Source organism: Heteronotia binoei, chromosome 14, assembly GCF_032191835.1.
Source record: "Heteronotia binoei isolate CCM8104 ecotype False Entrance Well chromosome 14, APGP_CSIRO_Hbin_v1, whole genome shotgun sequence".
NCBI lineage: Eukaryota > Metazoa > Chordata > Lepidosauria > Squamata > Gekkonidae > Heteronotia > Heteronotia binoei.
The window spans coordinates 1,240,020-1,256,402 of record NC_083236.1 but is presented as its reverse complement, the minus strand read 5'-3'; the positions used below and the strand labels follow the sequence as shown (position 1 = coordinate 1,256,402).

The 16,383-nt window shown below is 46.3% G+C and overlaps 1 protein-coding gene across 3 annotated transcripts in view; it reads left to right on the top strand.

Moving 5' to 3' along the window:
• Nucleotides 1-16,383, top strand: part of NFX1 (nuclear transcription factor, X-box binding 1) — a 441,461-nt gene that overhangs the window by 28,469 nt on the left and 396,609 nt on the right. For all 3 annotated transcript variants that reach the window (XM_060254053.1, XM_060254054.1, XM_060254052.1), the window contains exons 7-13: nt 6,118-6,257; nt 7,211-7,292; nt 7,387-7,604; nt 10,289-10,386; nt 11,563-11,593; nt 12,751-12,833; nt 13,472-13,580. In XM_060254053.1, coding sequence (XP_060110036.1) covers nt 6,118-6,257; nt 7,211-7,292; nt 7,387-7,604; nt 10,289-10,386; nt 11,563-11,593; nt 12,751-12,833; nt 13,472-13,580 — 761 coding nt within the window. The remainder of the gene's footprint in view (nt 1-6,117; nt 6,258-7,210; nt 7,293-7,386; nt 7,605-10,288; nt 10,387-11,562; nt 11,594-12,750; nt 12,834-13,471; nt 13,581-16,383) is intronic.

Here is a 16,383-nt window from a genome sequence, read left to right as displayed (position 1 = left end):
ACTGGGTGTCATCTGCATATTGATGGCAACCCAGCCCAAACCGCCGGGCAATCTGGGCAAGGGGGCGCATATAGATGTTGAACAGCATCGGGGAGAGAACTGCTCCCTCTGGGACAATCCAGTGTGCGCCTCCGGGACCGCTCACTCCCAATAGCCACCCTCTGTCTCCAACCCAGGAGAAAGGAGGAAAGCCACTGCAAGGCCAACCCCTCAACCCCAATGTCGGCGAGGCGGCACGTCAGTAGCCGATGGTCAACTGTATCAAATGCGGCCGACAGGTCTAACAGCATCAGCACCGCAACGCCGCCTCGATCCAGTTGCCGCTGGAGGTCATCCACCAAGGCGACCAACACCGTCTCCGTCCCATGGCCCGGCCGGAAGCCAGACTGGCATGGGTCTAGGACAGAAGCGTCATCCAGGAACCTCTGTAGATGCAACGCCACAGCCCTCTCAATAATGTTACCTAAAAACGGTAAATTGGACACCGGACGATAGTTCGCCAATTCGTCCGGGTCTGCTGTAGCTTTTTTCAGGAGAGGGCGGACCAAGGCCTCTTTCAGAGGTGTTGGAAAATGCCCCTCTAGGAGGGATCTGTTTATGATGTCCCGTAAAGGACATCTAAGCTCCCTCTGGCAAGATTTAATCAGCCAAGAGGGGCAAGGGTCCAGATCACATGTTGTCGGGCGAGCAGCGGAGAGGATTCTGTCGACTTCTTCCAGGCTGAGTGGGTCGAAGTGGTCCAGCACTAAGCCCGAAGACAGGCACGGAGCCTCAATTTCACTCACTGTATCCAATGTGGTAGGCAGGTCTTGGCGGAGCAACGAGATTTTATCTGCAAAGTATCTCGCAAATGCCTCACACCCTATTTCTAATTCTCTAACATTATGCTGGGACTTGTCATATTGCTTTTTGTAGGCTTCTTTAGCCGCCTCTAAGTTCTCCTGGATTGTTGTCCAGCTCCTGCTTGGTCCTTGCCACCATTGCTCAAAAGGTGTCGATTCGGGGGAAGGGACCCCCCCGGCAACAGCGGCATCGGCTTCCCCTCATACCCCTGGACGGTGGAGAAGGGGAAAGCCTTGGTGGAACTATGCATGCTATTGTTATACCTATACTCAGCAAAGGGGAGCAGGTCCACCCAGTCAGACTGTCGGGGGTTAATGAAACAACGTAAATATTGTTCTAGAAGTCCGTTTACGTGTTCCGTCTGTCCCTCCGTCTGCGGGTGGTAGGCGGAACTCAACCCCTGCTCTATTCCAGCTAGTTTGCAAAACTCCTGCCAGAAGTTGGCAATGAACTGTGGGCCGCGGTCGCTAATGACTTTTGTCGGGGAATGAGTGAAGCCGGACCACGTGGTTGAAGAATAGGAGGGCTAGCTTCTTGGCTGTGGGTAATTGGGCTCACGGGATGAAATGTGCTTGTTTGGAAAAAGTGTCCATTACTACCAAGATCACCGTCTTCCCATGGGAGGGCGGCAGCTCTACAATAAAGTCCATTGATACCACTGACCAGGGGCGTTTGGCCGTTTCTTGGGGTTTGAGCAGCCCCGAGGCTTTACCACCCCTTTTCTTTGCCATGATGCAGATGGGGCATGAGGCTACGAAGTCCGACACGTCCTTTTTAAGGGACGGCCACCAGAACTGCCTATTGATCAAATGGAGCGTCTTGATGTAGCCAAAGTGCCCTGCCAGTTTGTTCGAGTGGCAGAACTGCAGCACTTCTGCACTTAGGCTTTTGGGAACAGAGAGTTTTTCCCCTTTATACCACAGCCCGTCCCCTCTTTTTTGAACGTCTCCAGGGCGGTCGTCTCCCTCCCTCTCCGTTTCCATGGCCAGTTTTTCGGTGCCCAGTTCCCCCAAGTCCCTCTTTTTCTGTGACCGCGTAGTTATTGTGGCGGCCACCTGCGAGGGGGGAACTAAGGAGTCTACGACTTCCTCTCTCTGGCTTTCATGTTGCGGGAGGCGAGACAAAGCGTCCGCTAAGAAGTTCTTCGCCCCCGGGATGTGCCTTAGCGTGAAATCAAATTTGGAGAAGAATCCTGCCCACCTAATTTGCTTTTCGCTCAACTTCCTCTTGCGTGCAAGGGCTTCGAGGTTTTGTGGTCGGTCCAGATCTCAAACGGCATTTTGGCTCCTTCCAGCCAGGACCGCCACGTTTTCAGAGCAAAAGTTACCGCAAAAGCCTCATTGTCCCATACTGACCAGTTTCCTTTGCTCGCCTGAGAACTTTCTGGAGATTTAGGCGCAAGGTCTCAGCCACCCCTCCCCATCTTCCTGCATTAGTATGGCTCTGACGGCCACATCGGAAGCGTCACATTGCACAATGAAGGGCCGTTGTTCATCGGGGTGGCTCAGGACCAGCTCACTAGTGAAAAAGCGTTTCAGCTTGTTGAAGGCTGTTTGGCACTTCGGGCTCCAATTAAGGCGGGCTCCCGGTCGCTTTGCCTCGGGCCCCTTCTCTTTAGTTTTTAGTAACTCGGTCAAGGGGAGGGCGATCTGGGCGAACCCCTCTATGAAGGTCCTATAGAAATTTGCGAACCCGAGAAATGATTGGAGCTGTCTACGTGTTCTCGGGGGAGCCCGTTCCAACACTGCCTGCACCTTGGCCAGGTCCATCGCCAACCCCTTCCCTGACACCCGGAATCCCAAATAATCCAATTCGGTCTTATGGAATTCACATTTAGACATCTTGGCGTACAACTGATGTTTCAACAGGGTGCTTAGCACCTCTCTCACTAGCTTCACAAGAGACTGTTCATCTTGTGAGTAAATAATGATGTCATCCAGGTACACCACCACCCCCTTGAATAAAAACTTCCTTAGTACATCGTTTATAAAGTTCATGAATACTCCCAGGGCCCCCTGCAGTCCAAAGGGCATGACTAGGTATTCAAACTGTCCCATGGGCCTATTAAACGCAGTCCTCCACTCGTCCCCCTCCTTTATGCGCACTCGGATGTACGCGTCTCTCAAGTCCAGGTTGGTGAAGATCTTGCCCTCAGATACTGTGCTTAGCAAGTCTCGGATGAAGGGGATGGGGTAGGCGTTGGTTGTGGAAATCGTGTTAATCCCGCGAAAGTCTGTGCAAAGCCTAAGCGAGCCATCCTTCTTCTTCCTAAACAGTACTGGAGCCACGTTGCTGGTCTGATAAATCCTCTCTCCAAATTCTGGTCTAAGAATTTGCGGAGCTCCTTCTTCTCCACCCAGCCCATAGGGTATAATTTGGCTCTGGGCAAAGTTTCCCCCGGGATTAGTTCTATGGCACAGTCTGTGTTCCGGTGGGGAGGTAATTGGTTCACCCCTTATTCGCTAAATACCCCCATCATGTCCCGGTAGGCCTTCAGGACGGTGTGGGTCTCCTCCACTGACATACAGGCCCTCTCTTTGGCCACCGGAGCACAAGGGCCCCAGGCAGGATCCCAAAGGTGCGTCTTGCAAAGGGGGTCTATGAACCTAATGGTTTGTGCACCCCACCTTATGCGAGGTTCGTGCTTCTCTAACCAACCCACCCCCAGGACTACGGGATAGGAGCACAAGGGGGCAATGACGAAGGACTCCTGGTCCCAGTGTTCCTTAATCCCCATCGGCAAGACCTGGGTCTCAAGTCTGCACGGCTCCCCTCGCATCACCGACCCATCCATTTGCTCAAACTGCATCGGACAGGGTAGCGGAGAGCTTTCGAGTCCCAGAGCATCTACTAGGTTGGGGGTGATCAGCTGCCGATTACACCCTGAGTCTATTAGGGCCCGCACCTGCATGAACCTTTTCAATTTAGGGTTCAGCAGCTTCTCTACTACAAAATACAACTGTCCCGTCATGCTCACCCTCAGCGGTGCCGGCTCCTCCTCGATCTGCTGGTTGGCACCCTTTAGAGCAGGCCGTTCTCATTTCCCGCCGGCTCGGACGCCCAAGCCAAGTTGCTCCGCCGACAGCAGCACGTCCTTTTCCGGCTCCTCTTCCACGGCAAGGCTGCTCTTTGCCGCTTCCTTAGGGCGGCCGGTTGGTTTCTTGGGGGTCGGGGTGCCTGTCTTCTGCCTCCCTTGTGGGACCTTAGGGGGGGGCTGGGCAGCTGGAGGCGAGATGATTCGGGTCGCCGCAACAGAAGCACTTGCGAGGTCCCGCAGGCAGCCCCCCCATGGTTTTTTCAGGTTTGGCCTTCGGGGGGGGGGTGTTTCTGCGGCCCCTTCCCGGACTGGTGTTGACGTTGCATCGCCACCCGCTTCATGTTGGTCTCGACCTCTCCTGCCAGTTGTATCCATCCTACTAGAGTGGTAGGTCTAGCCTGAGTGAGGGCCTGATCCAGGATGCCGGCGTTCAGCCCCCTGGTGAAGTGCTCGATTTTCATCAGCTCACTCCACCCCCGCACCTTGGCCGCATTGGTTCAGAACTCCGCGGCGTACTCGCGAATGGTTCGGGAACCCTGCTGCATCTCCCACAAGGCGGCTAGAGCTCTCGTCTCCTGGAGCGGGTCCTCGTACTGGGCCAACAGAGCCTGAAGGAAAGTTTGCACATAGTCCAGTTCTGGGCTCATGGCTTCGTAGAGACTCACGTACCATCTTTTGGCGGCTCCCTTCAATTTTGACCCCAGATAGTCCACTCGGCTGAACTCCTCGGGGAAGGTGTTCCCCCAGTAGTACATGTAGCTGTTGGCTTGGATGGCAAAGTATTCCACCTCGTCTGGGTCCCCGTCGAAGGTGGCGTCCAACTCCCTGCCTCGCCCTCCATCTCTTGGGCCAGCCGGCGCTCCCAGCCGTGGCGCTTGCCCTGCCGCCAGTGGCGCCGGGGCTTGTAGCGGGGCCGTGGGGGATCGAGCCGGTGGAGGCTGAGGAGGTCTCCGTGGCCTGGGTAGTCCTAGGACGTGGGAGATCTGGGCGGTCATAGTTTGCATCTCGTCTTTCAGGCCCTAGATCGCTCCATCTTCTTTTCGGACCATAGCCCGAAACATGCGGCCGTTGTCCTCGTGCATGTCTTTAGCAGGGGTTCCTCTCCCCCCTACTCCTCACCCTCGGCGTTTTCCTCCTGCTCTTGGACATCGAGGGCGGCTTCTGCTTCGCCCGACTCCCGGGAACTCGGGTTGGTGGATTCCGTCTCCGTCAACTGCACCCTTCTCATGGCGGGTCAGGATCACGTCCCTCCGGGCAGGTACCTCATCCATTGTGGTAGTTGAGGTCCTCGTCCGGTACTGCTGGGGAGTGATCACGAGCTGGAAGTGTGGAGGGGAAACCACGGCTCGCCTGGCATTTAGTACGTGCCAAGGTGATGCCGGCTCTTCCTCTAAGTAGGAAAGCTCTCCGTCTCCTGGAACCTTTTCGGCCATCAGGTTACAAAGTTGCCAGGGTGGATGAGTTCCAAAGGGAGTCTTTTCAAAATGTCAAGTCTGCAGATTCAATAATGAGTCGATGTAGATACAAAGAAACTAGTTTATTGATACTGCATACTTGTGGCCTAAGCCAAGGCTTGAAAAGACTGAAGACATACAGTAGATACATTGCATATAAGGAGTACTTCAAAGGCATTCCTACGGGCAGGGAAATTGTGCAGGGGACATTCACACATAGATGTTACAAATACATTCTCATGTTGATTAGGTGTGCTGGCCTTGATGCTTTTCAGGCTCCTTCCTCTCCCCCGGGCCTGAGCTGAGAAGATTCAGATAAGACTTTTCACACATCACCATTTCAAAGCAGGGAGATTCTCTAAGGAAGGGAGGGGGGAACAGGAGAAGGGTTGCTAGCAGCATTTGGTTATACTTTGGTTCTACCCAGCATGCTCTTTGGTTGAGCCATAGTTAAAGCCAGACTTGACAATAAGTGGTTTTAAAGTTTCAGATGGTGCAGTAGTATATGTTTTAATGTACATTTGTATTGTGGTGCCAGAAGCCTTTTTCCTGCTTAAAGATCTCTGGTTTCTAGAACTAAAAAGTCTTAATGTTTCCTTACTATAGTGTATTTCAGTGCCCTTAAGGGAAATTCATACTTATTAATATTAATAGCTCTTTTTGCTAAGTATATTCATTAAGGTTTAAAAGTGATGTAGGTGACGGCTTGAAGTATAAATGTCAGATTCTGTTCTGGTGAGCCTGTGGCTAGATTATGACAACTGATTCACTTTTCTTCAACAGCCATTCAGTTCGATGTGGGCATTCTGCTGCCATTCAGTGTACCAACATATGTGGGAATATTTTGAATTGTGGTAAACATAACTGTACCCAGATATGCCATTCAGGAAAATGCCAGCCTTGTAAATTAACTGTAAAGCAAGGTGAGTAAAAGATTATTAAAGCATTCCCAGTTTTCATAATTTTTGCAGGAAGTTAATAAAACAGTGTTCCACTTTGGAAGAGTTGATTATATGAGCATAATGGTGGTTAGAATGGAATGCTTTAGCAACCTGAATGACCCTGGCCAGTCCTTGGTGTGGGAGCAAGAGCAGGGCTGCTCTCTTGGAAACCCCAGGAGTTGTCACCATAGGTCAGCTGTGACATGGCAGTTCTTGTTCTTGTGATTCAACTGGGGCTTGGGAAGAGCCATGGGAGCATCGCAGGCAGGCCAGTGAGGGCTGGAGGAGCCTCCCCCCCCACAATGAGGGTGGGAACACAGAATAGAGCAGCTTCAGGGCTGGATATGGACATCCCACACTGGGACAAGGAAAGGTGGCTGGAAGGTCAGAGAACAAGAAAAGTCAGAGAGCTGGGTTGTTCCCTGGACCCCTCAGCAAGGATGAGGAGTTCGGAGCAAAATTGCTACTGGATGGTGCTGAAGTTAACCATGGTGACTTAAAACAGCATACGTTTGTTTCCCCTGACCACCACCATCACCACCTTTCAAGGCATTTCCCTCCTAGTCACTGAACACCATAAAGAATCTCTAGTAAGAATAAACTGTTTATTTCATAGAAGGGACATTCTTTGATGGGAATTACATAGCAGCAGTAATTAGATTAAGGTGCTGAGTTAATGGACAATTCCAGAGCTTTCTGGACTCTTGAGTCTTAACAGCTGTACCTGGGCTACTCTTCTGTAACAAAACTTTATTTTAGTATTTACCTACCTGCTAAGGCTTCCTAGTCATCTTGTAGAAGTTGCTGGTTCTGTCTAAATGACGGTCATAAGACAAGAGCTGAAGAGTCTTAGAAAACTGGACCTTGTTAGTAGAATCTTGTATTAGAATCTTTTCTGTCGTCTCTCCTCCCCACCAATACTGTTTTCCATGCAGTTTGCTACTGTCAGAGCACTTCTCAAGAAGTCTTATGTGGAGCAAGTGAGGAAGAATTCTCCTGCCTCCGAACTTGTGGCAAGTAAGGGCCTTATATTCACCTAGGCTGTGAGCCTCAATCTACTCCTAGGCAAATGGTAGCCTCAACACAGGACTGATTTTGTTTTTAATTTCAGGAAACTTGCGTGTGGTTTGCACAACTGTGCACAAGTGTGTCATCCCCAGCCTTGCCAGCCTTGCCCACGACTTCCAGAACTTGTGCACTGCTGCCCTTGTGGGCAGACTCCTCTTCGCAAATTGTCGGAGCTGGGCCGTACAGAACGTAAACTCTGCATGGATCCCATCCCATCTTGTGGAGGAACATGTGGCAAACCTCTGCCTTGCAGTAGCTATGGTAATGGGAATTTTTCATACCTGCATGTTTAAACTGCCTTTAAGTGTGAAATGTTTGCCTTCCCCTGTTATGGGAAATGCTTGGGGTCTCCTCTTTTTATGGGGAAATTGGCAAGAGCCAGTTGGAGGTAGAGCCAGTTGGAGTGGAGATCTTTTCCACCTATGATACAGAGGTCCGGTTTTAGAAATAAAAACTCCAGAGTAGATATATTTTATAATGTTTACTGGAAAAATATGTAAAAAGATACAGTCGCACACACAAGCAATGAAATACACACACGGGCTAGGAAAAATAGAGATGATCGATAGGAGTTTTTCAGGAATTTTTGAAGAGGGTGATATTACCTGTTCCAGATGTGCAGACATCCGTGTAGCAAGAAAAAATGGGGAGAGGGGCATGCACAACCAGTGTGACGTGCCCAGTAGACCCAATTACAGAGAGTAACAGGGGTACAAACTGTATAATGGACAATGTAATGTGATTTGGACTCAGTTTATATAGGGTTTTGAGGGGTGGAGACCCTCCTGTAACTATGGAGACCTTGATGGCCGTTGATGGGTTTTTCCTGGACACCTGAATGGATTTACAGCTCAAAACAATAGGTTAGGCTGACACAGTAATGTTTGCTAGAATGGTTCATGATGAATTTAATGTTATAATCAGTTTACCTTTGATACTCTGAGGTGGAGTAAGTGTAGAAGACAAAAGATTTGAGCGACATGGCAGACTTTAGCATAGAAGTAAATAAAAGAAGCTTAGTTGGAGTAAGAAGCGGCTGAAGATTAAGCCATGAGTCATACTTTACCTGCGAACCCTTATTGTTTAAACATTCTGTTGGGAGAGGGGGAGAGACCAGACCAGGAGGACACCCATGTTGTAATCAGAACAAGCACAAGCAGATTTCTCTGACATTCTGCAGAGAGCGGTTTGCCTTGGCCTGTTTCTGACAGGCAGCATCAATTTCAGTTTCTATAGCTGGGAACCCCATTATTCCTGTGGGGTACACCCATGGAGGCAGGCAGTGTCTCCTGGCCACGCCCCAAGCAGATTTTTTTAAACACACACTTTATTTTGTATAAAATGTATGCATTTTGAGATCAAGCTTGATTGAATGTATGCAGCTGATATCTCCCTTTACCAGAGCTTGTTCCGCTGTGCAGTTTCTCTCCACACACATGGCTGAAAGATAAATAGTTGCAAAGAACAGTATTAGTTCCTTGAGCTGATGATTTCATGACCAAGAGCAAATTAGTTGAGTATTGTCCTATTTCATGAAGAGCCAGTGTGACGTAATGGATGGGGAATGGGAATCAAAATCCCAGCCTGGCACTGAAACTCATTGGTTGACTCTGAGGTAATCTCCTTCTCAATGGACTGTTGTGAGGATCACTGTGACAGTCTTGACGATTAGTGCCCTGAGCTACAGAAAGAAAGAACAAGCTGTTCATGGGATAGAGACTAGGGATGGGCACAACCCCAAATCTGTGCAGAATCGAGTTGGTTCACACTGTGGGAATGAGGGGTTCAGGCGAACCTGTCTCCTGCTTTGATCAACCCACGAACCTGGATGAGGTCTATGCCAGCCACAAAGACTTTTAGATTTCTTTGGAGCTTACTTAAGTGAGCATTTCAATGCCCCGTAGCCTGATCTGAGCTGGGTTGGACTGGCCTGACTGAACTCCAAGAGGCAGCTCTGGAGGTATTTATAGGCCTCCTGAGTGAGGCCTACAAAAGCCTTGAGAGCTGCCTCTGAGAGCTCAGTCAAGTTGGGCCACCTGACTCAACAGAGCTCACTCTCCCAGCTCAGCTGGGTGGGCTCTGAAGGCATTGGAATGTCTTTGGAACTCACTTCTGTTCAGGTGGCCTCACTTGGGAGAGGGCGGTGGGCTCTGACTGCATTTAAGTGCCTTTCGAGGTCACTGCTGGGTGGGGCCCCACATACTCCTTCAAGCAGGAATCGGTTTGTGCAATGGGAAAATTCATGGAAGTTTGCGAGAACCTCCAAAGCACACACTGCCATTTTTCTGGTCGTGCCTATTCCCAATAGAGAGATTTCATTACTTTAAGAATGTTTTTTGATAAATGCTAATGAAATCAACAGCCAGAATTTAGGACCACACAAACCTTGCAAGGTGCTGCAACCTATGCATGAGATGGGGTAAATTTTAAAAATTCATTTTATTTACTACATTTGTAGGACAGGTTTCTTTCCCAATGGTAGCCCAAAAGAGCTTCTCATCTCTTCCATTTTATTCTTATGACAGCTCTGTGAGGCGCATCAGGCTGCGTGTGTGTGGCTGATCCTTGGTCACCAAGCTAGCCAGCTTCTGTGGCAGAGTTGGGCTTCTGTCTGGGTTTGGCAGCAGGTTGCACCCTGGAATCTGCAGGCTGCTTGCACTCCTCTTTCTGCTGGAGATGGAATGTTGGCAAAGACAACTCTGGATTGGTATTCGCCTTCCTCAGGCAACCCAGCCTTCAGCAGCAGCTTTTGGGGTCACCGTGGGCTGCTGGAGGAAGAGAAGATTTGGAAAGATCTTCTTGCCCATATTTTTAAGGCAGTAGATACTGTACAGCTAGCTTTCTATATTTATCCCTGAAGTCTGAAACGGTTGAGTGTTTTAAGTATAGCTGCAGGTTTTAAAAATTCTGTTAAAAATACATGGCTTTTTTATAAATATGTCTAGATGCTGTTCATACGTGTGAAAACCTCTGCCATGAAGGCGAATGTGGGATATGTTCTCGCACATCGAAGATTTACTGCAGATGTGCCTTAAAAACCAAGGTAATGGAAATGAAAGGAAAAAACCCCACTGTAACAAGATCCTCTTAAAAATTTTAGTATATCAAGAGATTGGCTAGGAATTGTTATAGTATACTACTTATACTCTGTTATGCCATGTATCTATATCTGCATTATAGTTGAAAGCAAAAAAAAAAAAAATGGTGAGAGTCCTATAGCTTACTGAAGTCTTAACAAATTGTTGCATAACTTTGCTTTCTGTGTGTGTTGTCATCTTTTAAGATCACTTTACAAAACTGTCTCCTTTGTATGTGCATGCATACACATCCTTGCAGGCCCCATACAGTCACACCTAAGCCCTGCGTTCATCATCTCGGGTCTTTGTGCACCCCAATCTCTCCCCAATCAGTGGCAATAAGGGGTAGTACCTTTTTAGTGTTTTTCCTCCCTGCTCTGAATGCCCTCCCCAAAGTCTTGTGACATCTTCAGATTTTATTTGTTTGGCATCAGGCCAAGACTTGGGTTTCAGCTGACTTTAAATAGATTGGTATCGTGGTATCTCTCAGGGATGTATGCCAGGGCCAGCATTTAGATTTGGGATTCAAGCAACCTGCAATTTCCTTTAAATTCAATAAGAAACAGCCATGTCACAGATCACTTCCTAAGACTTTATTCCTTCCACCTCCACTTTGCCTGTGCTGGCACCATTTGCTGAGCAGATGTGGCAGGTGCACAGTTTCCAGGTTGTTGAGTACAGGAATCAGGCCAGTGGGATCCGATGTGGCATTCGGAGCCCTGAGTGCCCATGTGCCCAGATCTGGGCAGGGCCAGATCTAGGGGGGAGCAGAGGGGGCGCTTGCCCTGGGCGCCAACGGTGGGGGGGAACACGACCAAATTGAGCATGGAGTCCATTCTATTATATGGGCCCATCACTGGCAAACCTTGTTCCCCATGAGTGGTGGATCATGAAGCTTAGAACAGCCTATCTATTGTTGTAAGCTGTCAGTTTCGGTATGCTTCTGGAATAATCGCTAACAACTTCTAAAACAAACACTGCTCCAAAACTTAAAATCTTTGCCCAGTAATGAGATGATGCGCAGAAGATTTTTGTCATGAATGAACTATAAAAAATTAGGTTTCATACAATATTTTATTTTTCTTGAATGCTGTTCTGATGGTGTACCTAATTTAGCTGTAATGCAATTTTCTTTTCTTTAGGAAGTTCCCTGTGCCAGTCTCAAAAACCAAGGTAAAAACTAGAGCAAAGCAGTAGACAAGTGCACCTTTAAGACCAACTAAGTTGTATTCAGAATGTAAGCTTTCGTATACTCTTAAGCAGACTTCATCAGACAAGTGGGAATGGAAGCAGAAATTCTTAATATAAATGGGCAGTGTAGAATCATGGGAATGGTTTTAGTAGATTAAAAGAATCACAAATAGGGATCTGTGTTTGTTAAAAAAACACTGGAGTGGAGGGTGATAAAAAGCAGACTGCTGTCGTAGGGGTGCCATAAATCTAGGCAACATTTTGGCCTTGTTAGTTTAAACAGAGGGCATGGTTTCTCAAGAGATTAATATAATAGGGCCCATATAATAGAATGGATGCAACATCCTTATAGTTTGCCATAGGATGGATTGGTATATGCAATAAGACAAACAGCCAAAATCCCCCATTTGAGTATGTTAATACAAAAAAACAAAACTCCCAAATATTCTGATACACTGTTCTAAAAGAGAAATAATATAAGTTAGCCCTTAGAAAAACAGGGTGCATTAAAGTATAGTGGAAGGTGGGTTAGTATATGTAATGAGACAAACAGCCCACATCCCTCATTTGAGCATGTCAACACAAAAAAACATTATTCTGATACACTGTTCTAAAAGAAATACATTGGAACACTGTGGATGCACAGCTATACTCTGAGATCTATCTACAAGGTAAATACTTGTAAGCTGCTTGTTGTATATTAACACACTTTTGAGAAAGAAGCATGTACAATATCTGGACATCAGCTACATTTCCCATGGTCACCACTTCTGTACAGTCAGCTGAGGCTTCCCTTCATTACTCTTTGTAAGGATTGAACCTTTATTCACATATTTCTGTTTGGTCACAAGGAGCCCCATATGGATCCAGTTTTCTGGCTCACATCCACCTGTTAGTCCATATGCTGAATGGCTGAAATAAGCCTTCCAGAGAAAGCAGCAGGTGCTACTGGGCTGTAGTTGAAATACACTGCAGAGGTGAGGGGGGCCCCTCTGCCTTGAATGATAACATACCTGCATTATCTACATTGAATGATAACATACCTGCTTACTAGAATTTGTGAAATAACTTTTTATGTATGTTATGGATTTTCATTTTCATTTCAAGATACGATTTAAAATGTGGTTTCTCCCTTGCAGCTGTAGCTACTTTTTTGTGTGACAAGAGATGCAACAAGAAACTGTCATGTGGACGACATAAATGTAGTGAAATGTGCTGTGTGGTAAGTTCATATAACATTATAAAAGAAACTGATTAATTCCTTGAATTTTTTAATGCTTTATTATTATTATATTGAAGAGTTGCCAATAGCCACTGCAGATCCCCTGTCCCCAATTACATGCTATTCATGAAGCTCCTGCCACTATCGGGTGGCTTTGTAAAGAGCAAAGGGAACTGCATTGAAAATAGGAGGGCGGGGAAGATCTCTTCCATCTATCAAGTTCCGCTTGTAGTTTTTTGGCTCCAACCAACTAGATATTTCCATTCAGTCTGCAGGAGTCTAGAATGCATGACCCAGAACTCACATGTGTGGTATAATGTAACAATTCTTTATTAACAAGATTATCCAACTGTAGTATTAGTAGTAGTTGTTGAGACAGCATAGTATTTAGGTTTATTTTCTGTCATTTCTTATGGTCAATCTGGTTGAGCACTGACTGGTGCTTGCATTGCTATTTATCAATATTCATGGAACATTTCCTTTTACTTTCATTCACTAAAGGTGGGAGAACCCAGGCACTTCTGATAAAGAAGTGGTTTAGTATAGCTTTCAACATCTTTTTTTAGCAGATGTGGAGAAATGCATTTCTTCACAGCAGATATTGTTGTTTGCAAACATAATAATTGTTATTATTACAGGATAAGGAGCACAAATGTTCTTTAATATGTGGACGCAAGCTCAATTGTGGTATGCATAGATGTGAAGAACCTTGCCATCGTGGAAATTGTCAGAAATGCTGGCAGACGAGTGAGTGTACATCAAAATTGAGTTGTCAGTTAAAATGATTAAAAATTTTAACAATTCACATTTTTTATAATTGAATGCAATTCACTGATAGTTCGTGACTGAATCCTCTTTTTACTGGGTAATGCCAAGTATGTATGATGTGTTCTGAAGAGTGTCTGTTCTGGAAACATACTAGTCTTTGTGATTGTTTGTCTAGATGATATAACAATTCTTTTGTACTCTAGAATCATAGACTCTTAGAATATAGAGTTGGAAGGGACCTCCGGGGTCATCTAGTCCAATCCCCTGCACAGTGCAAGAAATTCACAAATACCTCCCATAGACATATACATCCCCAGTGACGCCCTGCTCCATGCCCCAAAGATGATAAAAACCTCTAGGATGCCAAACTGACCTGGAGAAAAATTGCTGACTGACCCCAAAGTGTCAATCAGTATTTTCCTGGGCATGTAAGAAAGAACCATAAGAAGTAAGCACTGATGCAACCCTTCCTGCCCTCCTTCTCATGATCTGCCTAATGCACAGAATCAGCATTGTTGTCAGATGGTTGTCTAGCCTCTGTTTAAAAATCTTCAAGGAAGGAGAGTCCACCACCTCCCAAGGAAGCCTTTTCCACTAAAGAACCACTCTAACTCTGAGGAAGTTCTTCCTAATGTTTTGCGAAAAACTCTTTGATTTAATTTCAACCCATTGGTTCTGGTCTGACCTTCTGGGGCAACAGAACACAATTCTACGCCATCTTCTGTATGACAGCCCTTCAAGTACTTGGTTATCATGTCTCCTCTCCAGGATAAATATACCTTGCTCCTTCAACCTTTCCTAATAGGGCTTGGTCTCCAGATCCCTCACCATCTTCATCACCCTCCTCTGGACATGTTCCAGCTTGTCGATATCTTCCTAAAATTCTGGTACCCAAAACTGAACACAATGTTCTAGGTGAGGTCTAACCAGAGCAAAGTAATGCCATCACTTCACATAATCTGGGCGCAATAGTTCTGTCAATACAGCCCAAACTCACATTTGTCTTTTTAGCCACTGCCTCACACTGGTGACTCATGTTCAGTGTGTGGTCCACTAAGACCCCTAGATCCTTTTTGCACATACTACTGCCAAGACAGGTCTCCACCATCCTATAATGATGCATTGGATTTTTCCTACCTAAATGCAGAACGTTAGATTTACCCTTGTTTACCAACTTGTCAACAAGAATATTATGTGGAACCTTATCCAAAGCCTTAATGAAATCAAGATAATGTCTGCAGCATTTCCTTGATCCAGCAAGGTACTACTTAAAAAAAAAAAAAAAGATATATGGTTAGTCTGACAAGACTTGTTCTTGAGAAACCTGTGCTCGATCTTAGTGATCACAGCCATTCTTTTTAAATGCTCAAGACTGACTATTTGTTCTAAAACTTTCCCAGGTATCGATGTCAAGCTGACAGGTTGGTACTTTAACCAAATTCTCTTTTTTCCTCTTCTTGAAGATGGGGACAATATTTGCCCATCTCCAGTCTTCCAACACCTCTCCTGTTCTTCAAGAATTCTCAAAAATAATGGCCAGAGGCTCAGAATTCTTTTAGTACCCTTGGATCCTCTGGCCCTGAGGACCTCATTTCGTTTAAAGAACTAGTTGTTTTTGTAGTACCCCAATGCTGATCCTAGGTTCAACTCCCTTCCCTCATTATTTGTTCTGTTTTTGCCACGTTAAGCACCTTTTCCCTTAGAAGAGAAGACTGAGGAAAAGTAGGAATTGAGCAGTTCTGCCCTCTCTTCATCACCTGTCACAATTCCACTTTCCTGTCCCCACAGTAGCTCTTGCTCTTTTTCTTACTTTGAACATAAGAACCCTTTTTGGTTGTTTTTAGCATCTCTCGCTAGCTTTAGCTTTTCGAACTTCCCTAAATGAGCTTTAGCTTTCCTAACTCTTTCTCTACAAGCACTGAGTATTTATTTATATTCATCTTTGGTTATAAGACCCTCTTTCCATTCCCTAAATGAGTCTTTTTATTTCTCATGTCTTTCGAGAGCTGTTTATGGAGCTATATTTGGCCGCTGTGTGACACAGAATGTTGGACTGGATGGGCCATTGGCCTGATCTAACATGGCTTCTCTTATGTTCTTATGTTCTAACTCAGCTTCTTTCGGCTCCTCCCAGTTTTCCTTCTCATAGGAATCCTTTGTAATTGTGCCTTCAGTATTTCACTTTTAAGACATCTCACCCCTCTTGAATTGTGTTCTCCTTAAGTAATGCTGGCCATGAGATTTTACCCAGCATAACTCTTAAGGTTCTCAAAATTTGTTTTCCTGAAGTCCAAGTTATATATCTGACTACATACAGTTTTTCCCTTCCCAAGACTGAGAATTCCAAAATCAAATGGTCACCACTAACCAGGATGCCCTCTGCTTGCACATCATTAAGCAGTTCTTCCCTGTTGGTGAGAATCATCCAAGATAGTGTCAAGTCGGCTGGATTCAATAACGAGTCTTTGATTGAAACAAAGTTACTAGTTTATTGAAAGCAGAACTGAAGACCGTGATAGAGATTGAAGGACTGGGGTACATAGACATTAACCAAGCATTTAAGGTATAGATCAAAGGATTCCTACGGGCGGGGCACTCTATGCAGTATATTTTCGCACTAGGATGTTACTCCCTCGTTCCCAAGCCAAGGCCTTGGCGCTTAACACTCCCACAGACACCCAGCTTGAGAAGGCTGCACTATCTTATTCACATATCAGCATTTCAAAGCAGAGTACACAACAAAGGCATAGCTAAGAGGAGGGGGGGAGGAGAGTTAGCTAGC